At 40.9% G+C, this 26,982-nt stretch overlaps 1 protein-coding gene across 1 annotated transcript in view; it reads left to right on the top strand.

Moving 5' to 3' along the window:
- The window catches only part of EIF2AK3 (eukaryotic translation initiation factor 2 alpha kinase 3), a gene marked incomplete at both ends in the record, with an annotated part of 62,007 nt that overhangs the window by 4,586 nt on the left and 30,439 nt on the right, over positions 1-26,982 (top strand). Inside the window, 2 exons of the mRNA XM_079721444.1 lie at positions 10,183-10,312; positions 26,594-26,788. Of these exons, the coding sequence (XP_079577570.1) occupies positions 10,183-10,312; positions 26,594-26,788 (325 nt within the window). The remainder of the gene's footprint in view (positions 1-10,182; positions 10,313-26,593; positions 26,789-26,982) is intronic.

Here is a 26,982-nt window from a genome sequence, read left to right as displayed (position 1 = left end):
ACCAGGGAAGCCCCTTTATTTATTTTTTATACAGCAGGTTGTTATTAGTTATCTATTTTATACATATTAGTGTATATATGTCAGTTCTTCCCACCACCCGCCCCCCACTTTCCCCCACTTGGTGTCCATACATTTGTTCTCTACATCTGCATCTCTATTTCTGCCCTGCAGACCGGTTCATCTGTACCATATTTCTAGATTCCACATATATGCGTTAATATGTGATATTTGTTTTTCTCTTTCTGACTTACTTCACTCTGTATGACAGTCTCTCGGTCCATCCACGTCTCTACAAATGACCCAATTTCGTTCCTTTTTATGGCTGAGTACTATTCCATTGTATATATGTACCACATCTTCTTTATCCATTCGTCTGTCGATGGGCATAGAGCTTGCTTCCATGACCTGGCTGTTGTAAATAGTGCTGCAGTGAATATTGCAGTGCATGTGTCTTTTTGAACTATGATTTTCTCAGGGTATATGCCCAGTAGTGAGATTGCTGGGTCATATGGTAATTCTATTTTTAGTTTTTTAAGGAACCTCCGTACTGTTCTCCATATAATTCCCTTTTATTTCTTTCTCCTCTCTGTCCTTTCACAAATTGATCTGGTCTGAATCAATGGTACAGAAATCTGTGGTCTTCCTCAGATCTTCAGATTCATAACCAAGCCTTTTTTTTTTTAAACTAAAATGACTATTGAATAATAGAGTCTTAGGATACACTGTTGAAAGGGAACTCAGTTATCTGCTCACTTTTCTGACCCCAGACTTTTAAAGTTGACTACAAATCACACTGAAGAAAGAATTTGTCCATAAGTATCAAGGCAGGCTGTAAGCCAAAATAAACATGCTTTAGGTCAGTAATGGATTATCCTTCCTGTCTATAATTGTCTTTTTTTTTTAATTTTTAAAAAATTTTGGCTGCGTTGGGTCTCCATTGCTGTGCGCAGGCTTTTCTCTAGTTGCTGCGAGTGGGGTCTACTCTTCGTTGCGGTGCATGGGCTTCTCATTGCCGTGGCTTCTCTTGTTGCAGAGCACGGGCCCTAGGTGCATGGGCTTCAGTAGTTGTGGCTTGCGGGCTCTAGAGCGCAGGCTCAGTAGTTGTGGCACATGGGCTTAGCTGCTCCGCGGCATGTGGGCTCTTCCCGGACCAGGGATCGAACTCGTGTCCCCTGCATTGGCAGGCAGATTCTTAAGCACTGCGCCACCAAGGAAGCCCCTATAATTGTCTTTTTAGCTTAACTGACACCTGGACTCTGGATATGATATGTGACAGGATTGATTGTATTCACACTCCTGGGCGCAGAAGGCGACCTGTCTTTATCAGCTGCTGTGAGCTGTGGCTTCCACATGTTCCTTCATTTCCTAAATACTGCCTGGAAACTCCATCTGCTTTTTTTCCTTTTTTCGTAAGAGAGGAGCTGCCTGTACATTTTTATTACAAAACATTTTAAAATACAGAAAGGAGAGCTGGTCGGTTTCAGAACTAAATGTAAGAGGGGAGGTTAATTTTTAATTTTTTTCACCCTGCTCTGTCACTAACCATTTTATTTAAAAGGTTTCCTAGGATAAAGCAGAAAAAGTGCTTCAAAAAATGTTTTAATCTAACTGGAAAAGGATATCTGCCGCTCTCATGTGGTTTATAACATTGAAAACTTAGATTGTATTTCTTTAAGGTTTAGGTGATCTGTCAGAGTTTAGTAATTTTTGGCACTATGTTTGGATTTGGGGCATGGCTAGTCTTGTGACAGGTTTAAATAAAGGAAGTTTGATTCGAAGATTTACTTTGTAGGTGAGGACTAAGAAGTAAAGTCCAATTAGTATGTTTGTTTTTCAACAAGAATATATGCTTCCTTGAGTGACAGCATGTATTTTAGGAAGAGGATTCTTGATTACATCCAAAGAGCAGATTTAACCCCATCACATTTTTAACTTTGTGACTTCTTTTTCCCCACAACAGGAAATGTACAATTTTAAAATAAGCAGTTGTTACTGTAGAAACCATTTAATTGATACAATGTTCGACTGTCACCTGCGTCTGTTTCACCTGGGAAATTTATACAGGCATTAAGACCCCTTCAAAGTTACTGTATGAAGGAATTCAGCATTTACTTATCAGGCTCAGAGAAACTTAATTGTAAATAGCCAGGTATTCTGGGTGACAGAAGTCGGAGCAAACAAAATTTTTTAAAAATTGGTTATTCATTGTGGCCTAAGGTCATTTCTACTCAGTTAAGGGCAAAATCAAAGCAGTAATAGGGTATGTGGTGTCTTGATGAGACTTCTGGAAGGAATACAAGCTGCACATTATAGTAATACAGGAGTTGCCACTTATGCAGACATAGAGCTAACAGAACGATAGAGTTAAAAACCCTGAAATTTATGCTTCAGAATTCTGCCCAAAACCTCTTATTTTGGTGCCTTAGGCAAGTCGCATCTTTTCACATCTTTCTTAGCTTCTTTTTTGTTTTATGTGAATAGTAGTATCTGCCCTAGCAAGAATTATTCATTCAACCAACATTTATTGCATTTTATTAGGGGCTCTGTGCTGGTAGGTGCTGAGGGTAAATAAATGGGCCCCTGGGCTGTCCTTGAGTCCCAAGTCTGAGAGGGAGATACATGTGTTAAAGAATTAGCTGTACTAGAATGGATGAAAAGTGACATAAAAGAGTTTGAGAGTGAAGAGAATGGAGACGTCAAGCGAGTGAGTCCTTGAAAGTGAAGTGTCAAGGACAGCCTCAGCTGCAGGGATGACGTGAGCAAGGGCTCAGAGCAGTGGTTTCTGAGCCAGGGCTCCTAGACCCCTATGCACCTGCCTACGCGGGATCCATGAGATTGTCCTTATTTTCCAAATAACCTAATGGAAATTGGACATTCACTGAGGAGAAGGCTAATTAAAAAGTCAAGTTTCTCAGTTTTGAACTGGAATGATACCAAACTTAATTAGTAATTTTAGCTACTTCTTTCCAGAAGTCTTGAATATTTTGATTGGTACTTAAATAGTTCCTCTAAAGATGGGGGGAATCCATTAGAAGTGATGTTTTGGGGGCACATGAAATCATTGAAGACATGCGACAAAAACCAAATTAACAAGGGAACTTTGTTCAAAAGGTTAGAAACCTAGGTTATGCCAGATTATGTGCCATACCAAGCAGTGTGGCCTTTATTCACTGGGCACAGGGAACTTCGGAAGTTTATCAGATCTCTATTATAGAAACAAAACTGTTGGGAAAAAAACAAAAAAAACTGTCGGAAGAGCAAGGGGGACAAGACCAGGGGCAGAGAGTCTTTTTTTTTTTTAATTAATTTATTTATTATTTTTGGCTGCATTGGGTCTTCATTGCTGCATGCGGGCTTTCTCTAGTTGCGGCGAGCGGGGGCTACTCTGTTACGGCGTGCAGGCTTCTCATTGTGGTGGCTTCTCTTGTTGTGGAGCATGGGCTCTTCGTGCACAGGGTTCAGTAGTTGTGCACACGGGCTCAGTAGCTGTGGCTCACGGGCTCTAGAGCGCAGGCTCAGTAGTTGTGGCGCACGGGCTTAGTTGCTCTGCGGCATGTGGGATCTTCCCGGACCAGGGATCAAAACCGTGTCCCCTGCATTGGCAGGTGGATTCCCAACCACTGCGCCACCAGGGAAGCCCTGCAGAAAGTCTTTTGAAGATGTTCTAATGAGACATGTGAATCTGTTGTAGGACAAGGGCAGTGAGACAGAAGAAGAATGAAAAGATTTAAAGGAAGCTATAGAAATAGAACCCAGAGTACATGACTGTTGTCTAAATGTAGAGGGTGAGGGAGGAGGCGGATCTGATTTCTGATTTAGATGTTCAGTGATGAGATGGATGCAGAAAGCTGGGAGAGAGAAGGGAAGTTTTCTGAAGGCTTTGTGGTGATGCCCTGCTGAAAATGCAGAGCTAGTGTTCTTATATATACATAAGACATACGCATATTTTATTGTTGGATTTTTTCTTCGTTTTGAACATGAAAGTTAGAAGTTTACTGTTCTTCTCTGTATATATCTCTAGCACGAGTGACTACATATTCAGAAAAAATACAGCTTTTGTATTTGGTTATAAGTAGCTGTCAGATTACACATAGAGTAAGCGGGGGGCTTTGGGTAAAGCTGGAACTCCTTGGCCTACTTGTTAGAGATTGAGAGCTGTCGGGATGGCAGGTGAGGCGGGGGCGAGGACTGGGCCAGAATGGGAGGCAGCCAGTGTCCCAGCTGCCGCTGCAGGCATGACCCTGATGAGGGGATGAACCTGGCCATCGGATGAGGTCATTGCAAACTTTTCTTGAGAGGAGCTTTTTTTTTTTTTTGTGGTTCGCGGGCCTCTCACTGCCGTGGCCTCTCCCGTTGCGGGGCACAGGCTCCGGACGCGCAGGCTCAGCGGCCGTGGCTCACGGGCCCAGCCGCTCCGTGGCATGTGGGATCTTCCCGGACCGGGGCACGAACCCGCGTCCCCCGCATCGGCAGGCGGACTCTCAACCACTGCGCCACCAGGGAGGCCCTTGAGAGGAGCTTTGAAAAATGGGGTTATGGGTGAGAGAACGGTGCTTGCTGTTGAATCATCCAAACAAATGCCTTTGTAAACCGAAGCAATGCGTTAAGTGAGAGAAGTTTCAGAAGGGTTTGCTGACAGAGTTGATCAATAGGCCGTCTTCATCCAGGTAGTGGATGATCTTTTGTACTCCTAGGCAATAGCCCTTTGAGATAAATCACTCTTTGCCAGACTGACCTTACCCTGAGACTCACCTCAGGTACTTGATAAGCTGTCGTCTCCCAGCCCTGTTCTGGGGAGGGGACCTGTGAACCTTTACTGGTTTTTAACAAGCACTCCAGATTATTTTGATAATCAGGCAAATTTGAGTTATGCTGAGCTGAGTGAAATAGTCGTGTTTTACCCATGAAAAAGCAACTCGAATGGAGCCGTGCACAGAACAAGAGCAGAGCCACGGGGCTGGGCACACAGGGCTGACTTCAAAGCTCCGATTCTTTCCAGAGGAAATGCTGCTTCTGCAGTTCCTTTGATCTTTAAATAAGTTAAGAGTTTTTCATCTTGCTCATAGAAACCTCCAAATAGGGCGAAGGGATTGTGGGGAGATAAAGGGCCTTAGATTCTCCCTGTTTCTTGCTGGGGGGCGGTGGCAGGCTCATTATTCAGCTCTCACTGATGTTTGTTCTAAATGCCATATCTTACTGCCACCTCTGACTGTCCTGCATACACCCCGAGGACTTTGTTTTTCAGCAGTGTCTGTCTCCTGGATGCTTCTTTCAACCAACAGTATGTCAGAGCATCTCTCTCCAAGAATGTGATAAGGTGTAACAGTCTAAATCGTTACATATCTCCTTGGCCCAGTGGTGCTGCCCAGTTCCAGCCCCGGCAGAAGGGGAAACTCCTTTCCAGAGACGTGCCTGGGACAGAGCCCATAACGTATAGCAGAGGAGAATGAAGAATTTTTTTTTTGATACCTGACAGGGTTTGTTATGGGAGTTTCTGTTATTCCCATTAAGAGAGGTGAAAAGAATTAAGGATGCGCCATTGAAATCAAAGAACCAGATTATACTAAATATCAATAGCAGTTAAGGGGGTGATGTACTTAATTGTGCCTGCCCGCATGTTTGTCTTTCTTTCAATTATTGCTAGAATTCACACATATTCTCTAAATATAGTAGTTCATCATCTGAAAATATCTTGTTTATTTTAAAAAGCAGAACCTTTGACTCAGTTAAGCACACCTCACATTATAGGTTTTCAGTGATAGTTAGATATTAAATTCCAAATTACTTATTAAAATGTGTTTTATATTTACATAAGATATATGCATACTTTATTTTTGGGTTTTTCTTTGTTTTGAAAATAAAAGTTAAAATTTTACCATTTTTCTCCGTATAAACCTCTAGCACAAATAACTACATATTCAGAAAAAGTGTAGCTTTTTCGGTGTTGTTGTTAACAGTGGAATGCCTAGCATGATTAAATGAACAACATTGGTTCTGAATTTTTAAAAAATAGCATCTGAAGTGTTTCAATGGTCTCCTTAATTCTTCATGGGTTACACTTTGCGTTTACTAAGTTTTGTCTCAATTAGAGGGTTTTTCATTCTGCCATTTATTTATGGTTAATGATTATTGAACAGAAAAATTGGATCTTTCTGCAGTAGAACTAGGAAAGAGTTGACTTGGCTCCGAACCCTTCATCTCTAACTGAATTAGAGTCTATTGCTTTTATTTGTAAATTGGCACATCTAAGGTATGAGGTTTTTCTTTGGAAATTTTATTGAAGTATAGTTGATATACAATGCTATATTAATTTCTTCTGTATAACAAAATGACTCAGATGTGTGTGTGTACATATATTTATATATATATATGTACACACACACGTATATATTCTTTTCATATTCTTTTCCATTCTGGTTTGTCAGGTATGAATTTTTTTATACCCTTCATCATAACATAATTTTTTGGTTCATATTCTCCTCCTCATCCAACTCCCAGTAGATCTCTTTAGAATGCAGGATAATACATGGGGAAAGGAGTTGAGTTGTTACTTTTCTTTTGGTGTGTTATTGAAAATTACTAGTTTGTAGTGTGGCAAAAAATCTTTATTTTCACAGTTTAGACTGAGTTACCATTCGAAAAATTCAAAGTGAGAATTAGTGTATAGTTGGGGAACTAAATTAACACTTTTATTCACTTGATAAGTTTATTCATTTGCTAAACAATGAAGTTCTTTGAAAGGTTTCAAATGAGTGTACCTGAACTGGTTTGTCTTAATCGACTTGTAGCTTTACTTTGAATTTGTATATATTGTATATGAAGTAGGATAGATAACTGAACCAGGAACATAACTATATGTGCTTGGAATTTGCATGGTCTTTCAGAAGCAGACAGATATACCTAACAAGTTCCTAGAACAATTATTCAAGAAACCCTTTCATTCCACAAATAGTTATTGAGAGCTTGTCATGTATCTGGGGTATATGTTCCAGGATGCAAAGGAACAGTAGCTGCAAAGTCCCTGAGGAAAAATCATGCATGATGTGTTTGAGGAATTGGGGGTATGAGTCTGGGGATATTGATTTTGGATATGTGCACTTTGAGAAGCCTGTAGGACAATCTGAATCTGGCAGGCAGTGGGAGTTCCCTGGTGGCGCAGTGGTTAAGAATCTGCCTATCAATGCAAGGGACATGGGTTCGAGCCCTGGTCCGTGAAGATCCCACATGCCGTGGAGCAGCTAAGCCCATGCGCCACAGCTACTGAGCCGTCGTGCCACAGCTACTGAAGCCTGTGCACCTAGAGCCCGTGCTCCACAACAAGGGAAGCCACCGCAGTGAGAAGCCTGCGCACCGCAATGAGAAGCCCGCGCACCGCAACGAAGAGTAGCCCCCGCTCGCCGCAAATAGAGCAAGCCCGCGTGCAGCAACGAAGACCCAACACAGCCAAAAATAAATAAATAAAAATAAATAAATTTATTAGAAAAAAAAAATCTGGCAGGCAGTTACATATATGTATGCCCAGAGTTCAGGGAAGGGGCCTGGAACCAGAGATACACATTATACACATTTGGAAGTTGGCAGTATATAGATGATATTTTCATCTATGAGACCACCAAAGAAAAGTACGTGTAGGTAGAGAATATTTTCAGAGACAGGAGAGATGAGGAGGAGCCAGGAAATGAAACTGAGACAAGGAAGCATAGAACTAAGAAAAAATAATCAGGAGAAGATGGTGCCCTGGAAGCCGCGTGAAGAGTGGCTGATAGAGGATAAACAACAAGGTCCTCCTGTAGAGCACAGGGAACTATATTCGATATCCTGTAATAAACCATATTGGAAAAGAATATGAAAGAGAACATACACACACACACACACGTATGTATAACTGAATCACTTTGGTGTACGCCAGAGACTAACACAACACTGTAAATCAACTGTACTTAAATTAAAAAGAAAACAAAACTTAAGTAAAAAAAATCAATAAAAGAGGAAAAAAAAGAGAGTAGTTGAAGGAGAGCAGGAGAAGCAGCTGATCACATGCCGCTGGATGGTCAGGTGCATGGGATTTGTCAGTGTGAAGGTCCGTGGTGAGTACCACAGGGGCCTGTCCATGAAGAAGTAGGGAGGAAGACTTGACTAGAAACAGTTCAGCACAGAAACGGGGAGAGGATTTGGAGCCACAGACTACGGAACAGCTCTTTAAGGAGTTTTGTTCCAAAGAGGGGCGAGAAACGGATTGGAAGCTGGAGCGGGGAGAATGGACCATTATATTTAATCTGGTTTGGTTTGTAAGTTGGGGGGTGTAATGGCAGGTTTGAAGGCTGAGAGGAATGCTGTGGTGGAGGGGGAATAACTGACCGGAGAGCCAGAGGAGAGGTTTTTGAGGAGTGAGTCCCTGTGTATGCACAGGGAGATACCCATTGCCTGAGGGGAGTGCTGGTAGTGGATGGAGTTGTGGACAATTCGCCTGCAGTAAGAGGAGGGGAGGTAGATTTCATGGGTCCAGGTGCTGATACATGGAGCGATGGGATGATGGGATCTCTTTTGATTATTTCTGTTTTCCTTAGTAAACACCTATCTAGGAAGCATAGTCCCTGAGATGCGCGAGCTTGGAAGAGCTAGGGTAGGAAGTTGGAGGGCAAAGGCGAAGTGAAATAGTTAACCTAGGACAGTGGGAGAGTGGATAGACTAGGGAAACGTGTTATGATTGTGGAGCATCATTCGAGCCCTTTTGATGTTGATGGTCATGAGTAGAGTGACACCAGTCAGCATGGTTGTATTTTTCTTCAACCGCACAGATGCAGGATTGAGCGAAGGCAGAAAGTTTCATTGAACCAGGGTTGGAGTTCTGCTAGTTCAGTGTGAGATGTAAGAGAGCGAGCTGGTAGGGAGTTGAGGGCATGAGCAAGAAAGTGCTTAAAATGAAGGACTATGGGAACTTCCCTGGTGGTCCAGCGGTTAACACTCCGGGTTTCCACTGCAGGGGGCACGAGTTCGATCCCTGGTCGGGGAACTAAGATCCCATGCGTGCTGCACGGTGCAGCCAAAAAGTAAAAAAAAAAAAAAAAGAAGAAGGACTATGGAATTTAAACTGGATAAGAAAGAAGTGAAGGCATAATGGTAGTCAAGTTCAGGGGAACAGTGGTAGGCTCAATGGCTGGTAGGCTTCTGGTGGGGTCACAGGTTGTTTGGAGTCAAGGAAGAAGAGGAGGTGGGCTGGAAAAGAGGGGTTGGTGATGGGGTTGGAATGCTTGAAATTTCAGTGGGACAGGGAAGTTGTGATTGGTGATGACGAGGGCTTAGGGACTGAGGCGAGGTAGACAGATGATGAAAACCCACAGAACATGTTAATAGTGACAGTGAACCAGGAGCCAGAATCCTCAAGGGATGGGGCTCGTGACCCAAGGGTCAGTCGACAATTATTAGGAGGAGTAATGGATGGAATGACCTGAACCCGAGGATTTTTAGAGAGGAGAGAAAGAAAATAGTTCAGAAATGGTAGCGAGGCGCCAGGAGTATGCCTGCGCCATCACTGGGCCTGGTAAGGGTTATGGAGAAGAAAAGTCTCATAGCTTCTGAAGCAGTGTCCTCAGGGAGAGCCAGGTTTCTGTCAGAGCAGGGAGGTAAATGAACATTCAGGGGACACTGTTTCAGGGTGAAGGCTTTAGGAGGTGGGGAAATGGGAGAGGACAGGGCAGGGCATGTCGAATTCCATGTGGGGGTTAGAGTGGGAAGGAGGGGTGACCTCGGAGCCTGTGGCTTTTCATAAGTGGAACAAACGCATAAAGGGCATAGTGCAGTTGTCTTGGAGGGCTCAAGACAGAGAGTGGTGGAAAGGCTACAAGTGTGGTGAGGAGGTGCTCCCCCCACCCTTACAGATGGAGGCCTGGGGAGAGGCTGGTTCCTTCTGAGTGTATGTCTTCGATATCTTTTTTTTTTTTTGCGGTATGCGGCCCTCTCACTGTTGTGGCCTCTCCCGTTGCGGAGCACAGGCTCTGGACGCGCAGGCTCAGTGGCCATGGCTCACGGGCCCAGCCGCTCCGTGGCATGTGGGATCCTCCCGGACCGGGGCATGAACCTGTGTCCCCTGCATCGGCAGGCGGACTCTAAACCACTGCGCCACCAGGGAAGCCCCTCTTTGATATCTTTTTAACTCTGTCCTATTAATTTTTAAATTTACAGATCCTTAGTGATTATCAGCACTTTAGATGGCCGAATTGCTGCCTTGGACCCTGAGAACCATGGTAAAAAGCAGTGGGATTTGGACGTGGGATCTGGTGCCTTGGTGTCATCCAGCCTTAGCAAACCGGAGGTAAGAATTTTCTGTTACGTGTTGACTGGAAAACTTGGTTAAAATCATCAATTGCTGCTATTAATAGTAGGTATTTGCTTAGAGAGCTGTGGCTCAGGGTCCGATTGCCTAAGTGTAGGGCATGTCTGTCTCTGACAAGCTATGTCCCCCTTGGGGCATTTACTTAACTTTTCTATTCCTCAGTTTCCCTCCTATAAAGTGAGGTGGGTAATGTCACCTACTTCTTAGGATTGTTTTGGACATGGAATGAGTTAATTATATAAATGAGTAATTGAGGATACTATCTGCTATATCAGTAAATCTCATTATCTGAGCTGTAACATGATGATAATTTCTTCTTCCTATTATCATCCTCCTCCTCATCATCATCACAGGGTCCCTAGACATAATAAAACAAATATAAATAACTGTGTTTTAATAGTTAGGAATGCATGCTGCAACATGCCATAAATTATTCACTACATTTTCCCTCAGTTGTACATCCTAATTGTAAACATAATTCATCTGAAGTTTTCTTGGCATGTAATTTTAGACAAAATGGATTACTTGCAAAAAAAGAGACCTTGCTTCCAAAACTACTCTGGCATATGACTCCAAAACTTGGGCAGGTGACTTAGCCCCTCAGAGCTTTAGTGTCACCATCAGTAAAGTAAGGACACTGCCCACCTTGCTGAGGGGCAGGTTGGGGGCTGTGTTTATTTATTTTTTAAAATTAATTAATTAATTAAGTTTTGGCTGTGTTGGGTTTTCGTTGCTGCGCACAGACTTTCTCTAGTTGCAGCGAGCGGGGGACCACTCCTCGCTGCAGTGCACAGGCTTCTCATTGCAGTGGCCTCTCTTTGTTGTGGAGCACGGGCTCTAGGCACGCGGGCTCTAGAGTGCAGGCTCAGTATTTGTGGCGCATGGGCTTAGCTACTCCGTGGCCTGTGGGATCTTCCCAGACCAGGGCTCGAACCCGTGTCCCCTACATTGGCAGGTGGATTCTTAACCACTGCGCCACCAGGGAAGCCCGGGGCTGTGTTTAAATGAGGGAAGTCTAGACTCCCCTCATTTAAACACAGCCCCCAACCTGACCTCTTGTCTAGACTCTAATAGATTAAATCTCTCTCCTTTTCTGGAGCTTTGCCCTCTTGTTTAAATCATTTAAAATAAGTCCCTCTTTTGAGTTACGACTACTGACGTGGAAGCAGTCACCTGTTTTCCAGAATACCCTCAGCCTTCTACCTTGTCCTTATGGGATACTCCCTAGGGTACTCTTTTTTTTACCTTTCATCATCAATCTTTCCCTTTCAAAAAGCTTCTTAGCTGGTATCAAGTTTGGAAAAGACAAAACCTAACATGAGGGGCTTGAGAATGACCTGATTAGTGGTGATGGAATTTTCTGATGGGAAAACTGCTCCCAGTGACCCAGCTGCTCTCTAGAAAATCCAGCCTGGATTCCTTTCTGGGGCACCCGGGCAGGTGCTTAGGGCGATGGCACTGCCTAGCCTCCACACTTGCTGTGTGCTACGCCTTGACTAGACTTTCAGAGTGCCTGTTGCTTACCGGACAGTATACCGGAAACATCTGTTGAGAATCGTGAACTTGTGAATTATTAATATAAATAACACTTTGATTGTAAATTGCCTTAAAAAGTTTGAATTGGATGTCATAGTCAAATGAATTACTACTCAGACCTGAATATTCATTTATTTGTGTCCTCCTAAGATTATGCTTGGGTATGCACATTTTGCTTTATTTTCAAACTAGACCTGAAAGGTGGTGAGCAAAATCAGAAGATTGTAAGCTGTTTACATCTGAGGTAATATTATAGTGTGTGGTAGTGGTGCAAAGCATGTGTGTTTCTATAAACTAAAATATGCACACTCACAAGAACATAAATTGCATGATATGACAAATAGTCGTAATAACCTGAGTGCCATTGAGCGTGTTTAAATTATAAGCAGCTAGTCGAGCTTGAAGATTTTCTTACAATGGCAATTATATTAGCTGTTATTTAAACTACAGTTGAATATTCTCACCATCCCCAGTCCTTACCATTTTCTGTGGTTTGTTAGGGCTCTCTTGTTTTAAGTATCCTTCACCCCCAACCCTTGATCCTTTGGGTAGAATGCTTTGAAATGTTGAATTGCAAACATATTTTAAAAGTTTGTGTCACCTTTACACAATAAATGAAAAGCTCACTGACCCCTTTCCATTTCAGGAAAAGAATTCTGAGACCTCTTTGCATTATCTAGGTTTTAATTTCCTACTTTACACACAAAATAATTTACTAGATCACTACTGCCCTAAGTTCTTGGGACCATTTCTTGAGACTGTGTGTTTACTGTGTAGATATGCTGATGACAGCATTGTTCCCAGAGCTGTAATATACACACAATGTACTTTACACACAGTGTAATCGGCACAGCCATCCTCCTGAGGTTGATATGCTGGTGTCATTTTACAGAAGAGGAATACAAAGCTCAGAGAAGTTATTTGCTTGAAGTCACAGACCGACTAGATGGTAGAGCTGGGATTAAACCAGGCTTGCCTGACTGTACTCCACTCCACCTGCTCTGGAGCTCTTTCTACATCTTGTATGTTCCTCCCCTTTACAACTCAGGCTGTTCATCCAGTACAGTGGATCTCAAACTTTATGGTTTCAGGACCCTTTACATTCTTAAAAATTACGAAGAGATCCAAAGAGCTTTCTTCCCCATGGGTTATATCTATCTAAACTTAAGCCATATTAAAAATTAAGGGGCTTCCCTGGTGGCGCAGTGGTTGGGGGCCCGCCTGCCGATGCAGGGGACGCGGGTTCGTGCCCTGGTCCGGGAGGATCCCACATGCCGCGGAGCGGCAGGGCCCGTGAGCCATGGCCGCAGAGCCTGTGTGTGCGGAGCCTGTGCTCCACAGTGGGAGAGGCCACAACAGTGAGAGGCCCGCGTACCACAAAAAAAAAAAAATTAAAACAGATATTTTAAAAACACTTATTATTAGATTATTTTTAAAAATGAACCCCGTTGCACTGCACGTAGCATAAATAATATATTTTTATGAAGAATAAGTGGGGACTTCCTTGGCGGTCCAGTGGTTAAGAATTCGCCTTCCAGTGCAGGGAGTGTGGGTTCGATCTCTGGTCAGGGAGCTAAGATCCCACATGCCTTGGGGCCAAAAAACCAGAACAGAAGCAATATTGTAACAAATTCAATGAAGACTTTAAAAATGGTCCACATCAAAAAATCTTTAGAAAAAAAAGAAAGAAAAAGTGTATTTCCCCAAAAAATAATTTAATGAGAAAAGTGGCATTGTTTTATATTTTTGCAAATCTCTTTAGTTTCCAGTTTAATAGAAGACAACTTGATTTTCCTATATGCTTCTGCATTTGATATGTTGCATTGTTTTGGTTGAACTGTATGAAGAATGAAATCCATATGTAGGTGGAGAAAGGGAGTATTTTAGTAGCCTTTTCAGTTGATTGTGATCATTCTTTTTTGGTTCTACACGAGAACAAGTGGAAGTTCCTGAAAGGTTAGTTGCACCGCGGAATCTGAAACCATATCAATGAACTGTTGTACTCTGTACCAGTAACATCCATTGGTCTGTCTTGCCTTTTACTCGTGCATGATTTTCTAACATCATTTGGAAAATATTGATTCATTGAGTTATACAGATCTTCCAGATGTTGACATACTTCCTTATAGAATACTTTGTAAACTCAAATTTTTTACTGTCACCACTGATCTCATCAGAAAAGTCTTCCAGTACTGGGAAGCTGTCAAGCTCACATGGGTAGATACAGCTATTCCAAAATTCTAATTTTCGCTTGAAAACTTGGATTTTATCATTAACACAGTCAGTTGTTTTCCTTGAAGTGAGAGTTTCACTTTATTTTTGAGAAAACATCTGCCAAATACCCAAGTCTCATCACTGTAGCTTTTCTCTCAATTTTTCAAGTAAAAATGGAGCTTTGTGAGCAATGCCACCAGTTTCAGCTCAAAGCTCAGTCACACAAGTGCTTTTCCTCAAAACATGCTTCAGTTTGTGGCAGAAGTCCTTAATGCACACCTCCTGGTGAGTCGGGCAGAATAGTAAAAATATATGTACTCAGGTCACAGTTTAATGAAATTAATTTTTATTGTTTCATCAGAACATTCTCGAGTGAAACTGTTTTCTTCTTTTTTTTGCTGCGAGTGTGTGACAGTGAAGATGCCAGGACTATGAGTTTGGTACCTTATTCATGCTTTAGTTACCGTTGCTTTTATACCATCAATGCAAATAGCACCCCAGGGAAAGGCAAATAGCACCTTCTTATGAAAACCATTTGACCCTCTGCACCTCAAACAGAATCCACAGACCACATTTTGAGAACGACTAATCTAGTATATAATAGAAATATCACCATTATGAGAGTATTCGTAAGGTTATAAACATTAACAAGGAGAGAGCTTGGGTCACCTGTTATTCAGCAAGGTGTGTATCGCTCAGTATCTATAAGTTATGTTCAGAAGCTGGACAAAACACCACCAAAAGAGGAACAAAAACTGCTGTTTGAAATGCCCCGGATTGGATGCAGTACCCTTGTAAATGCTGCTGATAGACAATTTTATGACGGTCCCTAACTTTTTGGGAGAAATAGTTAATTTTCTCTGTCTGAAGCTCAGCGTTTGCTAGGACAGGTAGTGTGCCGAGGAGAGCTGGGTACAGCAGGCAGGAACTGGTGGGGAGATGGAGCAGGAACCACCCAGGTGACAATTGGAGGCTCCGTTTGGAGACTCCTCTATTAGAATGTCAGTTTCTCCACCCTTTCATCAAGAGTGGTACAAAGATGAAACCAATTAAACCCAGAAGGCCAGGGAAGATGTATTCTCTGTGCAGTGATTCTTAAAGTGACTTATCTAATGAGAAGCTGAAGGCTAAAGGATTTGATAGACTGTATAATAATTTTTAAGTTATTAATGATAGAGGAATTGGTTATGGATCACATGTACTTTTGCTAGAATAATAAAGTAAAAGCATCACAGGAACTTTGTGGTGTGGAGGAGGCACTGGGATTCAGAGGCTTCAGTTCTAGTCATGATGCTGCTGTTAACTGGCTGTGTGACCCGACTAATTATTTCAGTAGAGCTTTAATTTCCTTCTCTGTAAAATTATGGATTGGACTAAATTACTTCTTCTTGTTTTTAAAATTTTTTTGGCTGTGCTGTGCAGCATGTGAGATCTTAGTTCCTTGACCAGGGATTGAACCCACACCCCCTGCAGCGGAAGCGCGGAGTTTTAATCACTGGACCACCAGGGACTAAATTTCTAAAGATTGTCCTAACTTCAGGACTCAGGTACCATCAAACACATGAAACACCCATATAAATTATCTAGAGGAATTTTTTAACGTCCCCTTTTACTATGTTTAAGGATTCTTTTAAAAATGGCACAAATTCATTACCATTAGGTACATATCTCATTGCCTCTCAGCCTGCTTTCATGATGTCCTTAAGCTTTTCTGATCAAAAAGCATATAAAATAGTTTATTATTTTGCTTTAGTCATGTTTTGATTATGTTAAGGAAAAAATAAGTTCCCAAAGGATAAGAGAGATTGACGGTTCCATGATGCATTGTATGCTGCAGGGAGGTTGAGGTGCCATGGGACACAGATCTGACTTGCCACCCTTTCCTCGTGACTAGGTATTTATAAGCTTCCTCAAAAGAATACTGATATAAACCAAGCTAAAACTGTGTGTGTGTGTGTGTGTGTGTGTGTGTGTGTGTGTGTGTGTGTGTGTGTTAGAATAAACGATGAACCTAAGGTTTACTCTGTTACCTTTAACATGTGCCCCTAGGTTCTAAATCTAATACTTTTGATCATAGCTAAGAATTTTGTTCTTAATTTTCAGAAGGACCACCTGAGGTAAAATCTGATTTGCTTTCCACTGTTAATTTATATGCAGATTCAGCCTTGAAAAAGCACTAAGGAGATTTGGCAGTGGTTCCTCATTGATTGTCTTAAAATTCTGTTTTGTGACATATTAGCATAGTTTTTCTTTGGGGTCTCTGGGTGGCATTTGGATCATAGTTCACCAAATCTAAGTAGACATAATATCCTTGAACTGTCTACTTCTCTGTGTTTTGGAACACATTTGTAAATACAAAGACCTTCTTCCTTATCTGTATTTAGAATGCATATTATAATTGTGTATATATAACTAGTCTGTCCTTAGACAATACCTTTACCTTTTCTTTATTTAGAGATACCATATTTGTTTTTTGTTTCAGTTTTCTGTTAAAATGTCCTTTTTTTTTTTTTCCTCTTAAAAAGAACAAACAACTCTCTTATAAGTCTATAGTTAGAGTTTGAGGTTTTGTTTTATTTTATTTTAGGCATGTTTCTCCCCAAGGGACACACCGCCTTTCTGTTTCAGACAGGTGCAGAAACAGACAACTCTGATGCTGAAGCTTTGCAGCCTGTGCACTGCAGAGTCAGACTGCAGCCATGAAGAAGGACCTTCATAGGTTGGGGGGGACCTTTTGAAAAGAGTACATTTGTAATGGCTACTTGATTTGTTCACCAAGGGTCCATTAGTAGACCGTTTTGAATATTGCTTTATTAAAAGAGGATCTGTAATCTGTTTTAAAGATAGTCTATACTGAAAGATGTCTGGTCATTTGGCAGTTTTTCATCTGTACATAAACTAGCACAATTTGAGCCTTGGATGAACACCATCTAAGATGGTGGTTTATTTGGAAAAGTCACTGTCAGTCACGGAGCAAGTCAATATTTAAATAATTGCTTAGGTTAATTGCTTTTCTTTTAATTATAGAAATGAAACAGTTTTTTGATTTAATTTTGTTTTATTAATCCCTTAGCATGGCTGAAAACAGTGCTGTGAACTAAATCTATTTATTCCAGCACGCATGTTGCCAAGTGAGAAATTGATTTGACTCTGTTTTGTAGAAAATTGACTTCTCGTGCACATTATTTATCTCCTTTATGAATGAATAGTAATCTAAGTGATGGCAAAGATAGGTACTTAAATCTGTATTTTTCACCGTGAATGCAAAAAGTATACTTCAAAAGTTAACCTGGTAGTTTTCCTGGAGGTATTTTGTTTTGTAGGTTGACTATAGGTTAAGGAAAGAAAGAATGAAATAATAATTATCTACTTGGTATCTCACTGCTCTTGGTCAATAATTCAGTCTTTGATGATCATAAATACCAACTCACTTCAGGATTTCTTTTTTCTTCTGCATTTTCTTTCTTTTTTTTTTTTTTTTAACCTACGTTTCCTTTTAAGCATGTCACATGGGATGCCTTCTTCGACTAATATCCAGATCTACTGAAAGATCTCATAATCCCTCATGTTTAGATCACGTAACTAGTTGTTAACCATGATGCCTCCTCCTTAGTCTTTGAGGTATGATTCCTGGGAACACTTTACTTTCAGCAGATAAGCTTCTTTTACTTTCCCCGTCATGGTAATTTCAGTGTTTTCCTTGAAATCTAGGGAAATGTTTAAAAAATTGTTTCCTCAACACAACAATGTTGGAACATCTTTTTTTTTTCTCATAAAGTCACAAATAGTCAATTTTGTTAACTAGTAGTCTGGTCAGTTGCTCATTTTACTTTAAGAGTTACCATTTTGTGTTCGATATACAGTGTAACATTTTTGAAGAATTAAAATATACAAAGATATGCCTGTTAACTTCTCTTTAATATTGTTTGTCTTTTTGGCCAATAAAGTACTTTATGAACATTCAGGACTTCTATATTCAAAGGAGAATTTTAGGGCTGATAGAGATTTCTGGTGAGTCAGAGACTGGTCACAGTTTGATGTATTTAATTCTTATATCAAACTCATCTTCATATAGTTTTAAGACTTTGTTTTTAGATGGATGTTCTGGATTCAGGATTGGGAAAGAGATACAGTTGGCTCTTGGACAGCTTTGGGGATAGGAGTGCCAACCCTTCATGCAGTGGAAGATCCTACATAACTTCTCCGTGGGCCTCTGTATCCACGTTTCCACGTTCGCAAATTCAACCGTGGATCATGGAGTACTGGAGTATGTATTTAGTGACAAAAATTCACTTGTAAGTGGATTCATGCAGTGCAAACGCACATTCAAGGGCCAACTGTTATTGACATGGCATACTTAAGCTTTCTGCTCTCTCCTTGAATTTACTTTTGGAGCGACTATTTGAATTCTAAAAGCTTTTTTGCAATATGTGAAATTTAGTGTTAACGAACCATAGTCATTTCTGAAGTTTCCTTATTGAGAATAAAAGAAGGCTCATGATGAATTTATAGATAGTCAGATTAAGAGTTTGCATTTTCGTTTTTAACTTTTTTCTTTAACAAGTATATGTATATATGCACTCACACACGAATTACCTTAGAGGTTCAAAATAGCAGCCCTGGATCATTACATCTACTTAACAAGTATTGCTTGACTAGCACTTTATAGTTTGCAAAGTGACATCAAGTCCATTCTTATTTATTCCTTAACATAGCCTTATAAAATACTCTTATTAACCCCCATTTTCCACATGAGAAAATTGGGGCTCAAAATGGTTCAGAGGTTTGTCTGATGTAGTAAAACGGACACTCAACCCTAGATCCTTGTGCTTATTTCTTGCCCCCTTTCCAATATTTCATGCCTTTTGAAATACCTCAATACTTACCAATGTGTTTGCATTTTCAGTTCTAATCATTATAATTCTTCATGTGCTTTATCAGGAATAATCACTCAAAGACCTCATATAGAGAGCAGACTTTAGCATGGCGCTCAGCCCATTGTGAGCACGTAACTGCTTCTTAACCCTAGTGGGAGACTCAAAGGTACTTGAACTTACCACATCCAAAACTGGACTGGTCTTTAAGGGGGCAGGGGATCCTGCAGGGCTGTGCGTTGGGGTACGGCAATGCCCAGGACAGATGAGATCCTTGCCATCATGGAACTTACATGACACTGTGGAGCCAGATGGGGAGCTGGATGTGAAATGATTATAGTGTCAGTATCATAACTGAGTTGTGGTAACTGTCACAAGGACGGGTAGAACTAAGAGAGACTTGGCAAGGATACCTGACCTCCCAAGCTGGGAAGTCAGAGAAGGCTTCTCAGAAGAAATTATGTTTACGACTGAGATCCTGTGAGGAGAAAGAGCTGCAAGAAATGGGTAGAGAGCCTGGGAAGGACTGCTCTGGGAGAGGAAACAGCTGGCATCAAGGCCTTGCAGCAGGAATGATCAATCTGGAAGAAAGCAGGTGAATCCCTAAAATCCTTCTAAAATCAGTCTCTCCTGTAGTCTACTGACTACTGACTACATATATAGTCAGTCTCTACTGACCGTGGAGAATGGACTGGAACAGGAAGAAGAGCAGAAGTGGGGAGACTAGTTAAGAGACCAGTCTAGTACAGATGGGGATGATAAGGTGACCGAGGAAGTGAGTGAAGTAAATGATGGATTGAAGAGAAGTTTAAGGAGGGACGTCTTTATGAAATGAAAAGACCAAAGGAGGAATTAGTAGTAAATTAAGAACAGGTGGGGGAATTCTCTGGCGGTCCAGTGGTTAGGACTCCATGCTTTCACTGCCGAGGGCCCGGGTTCAATCCCTGGTCAGGGAACTAAGATCCCACAAGCCGCTGGTGTGGCCAAAAATATATAAAAAAATAAAAATAAAAGTGTCCTCCGAGACTGCTCCAAAAAAAAGAAAAGGAACAGGTGTAGAGAGGGAGAAAATGAATTTGTTTAAATGCGGTGAGTGCCGAGTGACCTTGAGTGTTCTCCAAGCAGAGATGTTAAGAAAGCCTGTGCATATGTGGGTCTGGTGCTCTCAGAGGAAAGTCTGGGCTGAAGAGAAAAGTTAGAAGTGTTAGTGCCCTGGGAGCTGAGAGGAGCAATCACCTGGAAGGAGGGTAGGGTGAGAAGATGACCTCCAACCAAACTTTCAGAATCCCTAACATTTAAAAAAAATTTTTTAGAAGTATGTTTATTTATTTGTCTATCTGTCTATCTACTTATTTATTTATGGCTGCGTTGGTTCTTGGTTGCCGCGGGGGCTTTCTCTAGTTGCGGCGAGCGAGGCTACTCTCTCTTCGTTGCGGTGCGCGGGCTTCTCATTGTGGTGGCTTTTCTTGTCGCAGAGCACGGGCTCTAGGCGCGCGGGCTTAGTTGCTCTGCGGCATGTGGGATCTTCCCGGATCAGGGCTGGAACCCATGTATCCTGCGTTGGCAGGCGGATTCTTGACCACTGCACCACCAGGGACGTCCCTCCCTAACATTTTAAAATTCAGGTAGAGAGTGAGGAGTCAGAGAGAAGAAAGGGTTTCAAGGAGAGATTGGCTTTAGTAGGATTTTAGGGATTTTCCTGCTTTCTTCCACATTTCCCCAATGGTTGGTTGGTGTGAATTCTTTATAAATATTCTCTAAATATAGATACTTAACAATGCAGATGCCTCATTAAGAGAACCCTGTGATTCATCAAAGTCTCATTGAAAGTCTTACAGCCAAAGAAAATGTTAAAAACCCTTTCTGTTTTGATTCTGGAAGAATTGAGGGGGGCACTAGAAGGAGTGAGAAGAGCAGGAGGCCTGTGGATCCCCAGAGTGGTAGAAACATCCATTGGTAGTTTACGGACCAGAAGACATACCTTTTCATAAAGCTGTGGAGAGTGCTTTAGAGGATCCAGTGCAGTAAGTTAATTTGAGGAATTTTGTCAAAGAGTGAAGTGTAAGTTTTTGTCCAAGGTCACATTAGTGAGTGGCTGGTGGAGTCAGGGACCCAGGGATGGGGCTGGATGAGCCGCAGTCACCTCCCCATGGACACGTTTCCATTTCATATGTTGGATGCCTGCTGTTGCCTCGCCCTACCTCGGTTTCCAAAACAGCTAGCATGGCAAGGAAAGTAATTGTTCTGGGCAAAGGGGATTTCCAGGTACCAAAAAAAAGTCAACAATTTAACACTTTCAGTGGAATGTTTTTCATGTATTTTACATCTTCCCAATCTTGGTGACTTTTACCGTTTAACTAATTCCTTGAGGTCATCATTGGAAGCATCATTTGTTGTATTATACCAGAGATGCTTGGAGTTCCTGAGGTAGGATGGAGAAAGGGTGTCCCTTCCCTGAATACTCTATAGAGTAGTTGGTTTTTTTCCATCCTTTTCCCAGATAGTCTGTGCCCAGTTTTCCTTATCTCTGTCTCATGAATCTGCATCTTTCCACATGCTTTTTCACTCTGTTTCTTCCCCCTTCCTCCCTTTTAACTCTTACTGCTGCTTAGCTTGTACTTGGGACTTGGCTTTTATAACTGCCAGGGCCAGGGTGATCCTTTTCCCTCTTTCTTGGTTAGGGTACACACTGGATACAACTTTGTGGATTTGAAAGTATTTAACGTGAGTCACTACTTGAGAAAATGCGAGTGTATACAAATCCAGCTTCCAAAGCCGAGTGAGGAAAGTTCTTCTTTATAGAAAAATTCTAGCTAATAAATGTGGAAAGAAGGATAGAATTAGAAGTCATTATTTTATTATTTTACTGAAGTAATAGATCATCAGTTGATACTAAAATGGTGAAAAGTTGGTGGGACACTTTAAAATGGAGGGATCAGGCTGACTCCCTTAAATCCACTGATTGATTAATAGTAACAAATACGACAGCTCAGGGGTTGGCAAACTTTTTCTGTAAATGGCTAGATAGTAAATATCTTGGGCTTTGCAGGCCATATGGTCTCTGTAGTTGTAGTGGGAAGGCAGTCATAGACAATACAGAAATGAATGAGCATGCTTGTGTTCCAATAAAACTTTGCTTACAGAAACACGCACTGGGTCAGATTTGGCCCGTGAGCTGTCGTTTGCTGACCTCTGTTATAATAGGAAGTATATATAGCACCACCTGTGAAGTAGTCTTGTCCAAAAAAATCAAACCTGCATCAGATCAAAGCTCCAGTCCTAATTACACTTTTTTAGAAAATACAGGGAATAAAGGAACAAGTTAAGTGACATGCAAAATCCAAACTGTGGGACATTCTGTAGGGTGAATAATCTGGTTTCTCAAGTAAATCAATGCACGGAAAAAGGAGTGAAAGGGGCCTTTATAGGGGAAAAAAAGAATCAAGTATAATATGTGGAGTTTAAGTTCCTTGTTGAAGCAAACCAGTTATATAGTATGTCTTGCAATATCAGGGAAATTTGAATATTAGATGATTTTAAGGAATTACTCTTAATTCTGTTAGATATAACATTGGCATGGTAGTTACTTCTCAGCAATGAATACTGAAGTATGTATAGGTGAAATGACATGATGCCTGTGATTGACTTTAAAATACTCTCATTAACAAATATGTGTAGTGGATGGGTGGAGAGTAGCAAAATGTCAGTGATTGTTGAAACTGGGTGACAGATACATGGGGGTTTATTATATTCATCTCTTTACATTTTATGTTTCAAAACTTTCGTATTAAGTTAAAATCAAGTTGAATATACCCTCAAAAGTGTATGTGTTGATGGTGGGAGGTTGGGGATGGGTGGGTGGGGAGGTAGTTGCATAGAAAAAGAAGGAAGAACTGAATGAAAATATATTTTTGCATATTAGAAGAATTTTTGTTTTTATTGCTGGTTATATTCATTTTAGTAGTAGTACTTCCTTTATTTTCTCAGTTGAAGTTCCTTCTGCCACTTGAAAATAGAGTTCTTATCTCACATTCTGATTTCAAATAGAGTCCTTGATTACATGAGCCACTGGTATTCATTATGCCAGTTAGAGTTTGTTCAGAAATGGTAATTGAATTACTTTACTAAACTGCTTTGTGATTGCGTGGTTAAAGACCTTGATTGGATCTTAGGGACCGAGTTTGCCAGCTGATTTGACAAACCTTTTATTTTGAAATTATTAACAGGGAAAAACAAATAGAGGAAAAACCCCCAAATAACAAGCATTTGTATTTTTAAAAATGACTGAAGTGGGAAGCAAGTCACATAATTAGTTTGAGATGCAGAGCAGCGAATCAGAACAAATAGCTGCTTCCAGAGGCAAATCGGTGGAATGTGAAAATGCATCACCATAACCTACATTTTTTTATACCAAGAGATTTGCAGTTGACTCTCCGGGTGACTCATTCCTATGCTGGGAGGGTGAGGTAATGCTCTTCTGAGGGGTGATGTCATCTCTCTACCTGAACTGCAGGCATATATCTCTTCTTGTGGCTCTCAAGGAAAAATCACCATCTGCTTTCACAGATGCAGCCTGAAAGACTTCACAACGATTGGTGCAGAGGTTAGCAGCCGTGGGTATGAGTCATTAGCAGCCAATTATTGAAGAGCAGCTATTTAAAAGTAAACTTTAAAATCACAGTCCAGGAATATGACATGATTGAGTATTGGATCATAATGCTTTTTTGTTTTGGGTTTTGCACTCTTCTTTTAAAATAAGGCAGTTGGGCTTCCCTGGTGGCGCAGTGGTTGAGAGTCCGCCTGCCAATGCAGGGGACACGGGTTCGTGCCCCGGTCCGGGAAGATCCCACATGCCGCGGAGCGGCTAGGCCCGTGAGCCATGGCCACTGAGCCTGCGCCGCAACAGGAGAGGCCACAACAGTGAGAGGCCCGCGTACCGCAAAAAACAAAAAAATAAAAATTAAAAAAATAAAATAAGGCAGTTTTTCTCAACATGGTCAGTCACGTGAAATCTTCTTGGTTGTTTAAGCCATATTTTTAATTGCAGATAAGTTTGCTTTCTTTTACATTTGGGAAGCAATGATGAATTTTAGCTCCTATTTGTTTGATGGATTTTCTGGTTTGTTTTTTTGTTGGGGGGATTGGGGGCGGTTGCACTTAGAAGCCATTGTGTTCCCTAAGGGCCTGCTACTTCTTTAGGGGAAAAGAAGTTGTTTAATGGAAAAAGAAACAAGTAAAAATAAATGTTATTTGTTTACTAGAGACCCACTAACCCCTCTTCCTCTTTCTTGTAGTGACGCACACCTGCTGTCCCTATTTGTACTCAACCAGTACTACTGTTGACATTACCAGACAATACCTATTTTTAAATTTTATCACAATTTGAATTTATTGTTCTAGTAAATGGAATAGAGAATACCTAACATGATATGGAAGGTAGAGAACAGTAAACACTTGATTTTCTAACTGATATGTAACTTAAAATGGGAGATCACATTGGCTAAATACTACAATACTGTTACTGTAGGGTATATAAACTATGACCTAAATCTGTTCTTAATGACAACCTCAAGTTGGACATTCTACAAAAGATAAAAATAAAAAGTTTTAATTTTTGAAAATATAATCTTTTATTTGTTGTTATCAAGAAATATAAGAAAGCAAAGAATAAAATAGTAATGTTAAAATTCTAAGATAATATGAGGTGGTATACATACATACTGATGTCATTTGAGAGCTTACTAAAAATCAAATGTTTTTTTAATAAAAGTAGTAGTTGGAGATCTTTAAATATCCAGAATTATGATGAGCCTTCAGTTTAATGGTCTAGCCTTCCGAGTTTAATTACAGAGCCCCTTCAAGCCTCTTGAGTATCTTTCTTTTCTTTTTAACCTCTTATTTGGAAATAATTTCACACTACAAAAAGTTGTACACTTTTTGGTATGAAAAAACCCCAACCCTTATATACTCAGATTTATCTGCTCAGAACGTGTTTGCTTTATCATTTGAGTTGTCTCTCTCTCTCTTATCTCCCAAACCCCCATACATATTCTTTTTTTCTTGAAACATCTAAAGATAAATATCCGTTGTAGCCCTTCACTCCTAAATGCGTCAGTGTACATTTCCTAATAGAAATAGGAAATTTCTCTATTCTCTTACATAATCACAGTACAGTTATCAACTTCATAAATTTATACTGACACTTTACCGTCCATATTCCAGTTTCATCAGTTGACCTAAATAATGTCTTTTATAGCGTTCTCCACTCCCAGTACAGCATCTAGTCTAGGGTCAGGTAATACATTTACTTGTTACATTAGCCTCTTTTAATCTGGATTTTTTTCCCCACAGACTTTATCTTGTATGACGTTGACATTTTTTTTAACATCTTTATTGGAGTATAATTGCTTTACAATGCTGTGTTAGTTTCTGCTGTATAACAAAGTGAATCAGCTATATGTATACATATATCCCCATATCTCCTCCCTCTTGCGCCTCCCTCCCACCCTCCCTATCTCACCCCTCTAGGTGGTCAAAAAGCACCGAGGTGATCTCCCTGTGCTATGCGGCTGCTTCCCACAAGCTATCTGTTTTACATTTGGTAGTGTATATATGGACGTTGACTTTTTTTTTTTTTTTTTTTTTTTTTGCGGTACGCGGGCCTCTCACTGTTGTGGCCTCTCCCATTGCGGAGCACAGGCTCCGGACGCACAGGCTCAGCGGCCATGGCTCACGGGCCCAGCCGCTCCGCGGCATGTGGGATCTTCCCGGACCGGGGCACGAACTCGTGTCCCCTGCATCAGCAGGCGGACTCTCAACCACTGCGCCACCACGGAAGCCCAGTAACCTCTTCTTGAACTCACTTGGTCACAGAACTCTCCTTAGTAATTCCCTTATTGTTATGGAACACGCTTGGCTCGTGGCAAACAGAGTTTGAGGAAAACGAGACTGGAGTGTACCTGTGGGTCCCAGGAGAGATGGGTGGCTCTTTTAAGTTGCTTTTGGTGGATGAACTGAGCAGTTCCGTATGCTGCTCAGGAGGCCTGAGGACCTCCGGTGAGAGACTACGGCTCTTACTTCCTACTCTTACAGTTCAGATCCTTTTATTAATTTATTTTTTAAGATTTATTTTAATGAAGTATAGTTGATTTACAGTGTTGTGTTAATTTCTACTGTACAGCCAAGTGATTCAGTTATACATATATATATGCTTTTTCATATTCTCTTCCACTGTGGTTTATCACGGGATCTTGAATATAGTTCCCTATGCTATACAGTGGGACCTTGTTGTTTATCCATCTTATATATACTAGTTTGCATTTGCTAATTCCAAACTCCCAAACCATGCCTCCCCACCCACTCTCCCTCTTGGCAACCACAAGTCTGTTCTCTATGTCTCTGAGTCTGTTTCTGTTTCGTAGATAAGTTCATTTGTGTCGTGTTTTCGATTCCACATATAAGCGATATTATATGATATTTGTCTTTCTCTTTCTGTCTTACTTTGCTTAGTATGATTATCTCTACTATGGCAGTATTTCTTTCTTTTTTATGGCTGAGTAGTATTCTATTGTTTACATGACCCACATCTTCTTTATCCATTCATAAAATCCTTTTAAAAGTTAGCTTTTTATTTTAGGTATTTGGGAATAAGATGATCATTCCTTCCCTGGATGGAGACCTCTTCCAGTGGGACCGGGACCGTGAGAGGATGGAAACAGTTCCATTTACAGTTGAATCGCTTCTTGAATCTTCTTATAAATTTGGAGATGATGTTGTCTTGGTTGGAGGAAAGTCTCTCACTACATATGGACTCAGTGCATATAGCGGAAAGGTGAGTAAAAATGTTCAGTTTGGGGAGAAATCAAAATAAATAGGAATAGAAGAGATAATTTCTTAAACTATACTATTACTGGTTGAGCTTTATAATAATTTTCCCCTGAGGATATCATTTCTTTTGATAAAAGAACTGTGAAGTAGAAAGGGGGAATATTATTAAGAGAAACTAAATTTATCCAAGATAACAGA

This window comes from Hyperoodon ampullatus, assembly GCF_949752795.1.
Source record: "Hyperoodon ampullatus genome assembly, chromosome: 15".
Classification (NCBI taxonomy): Eukaryota; Metazoa; Chordata; class Mammalia; order Artiodactyla; family Ziphiidae; genus Hyperoodon; species Hyperoodon ampullatus.
This window is presented reverse-complemented; position numbering and strand designations above follow the sequence as displayed.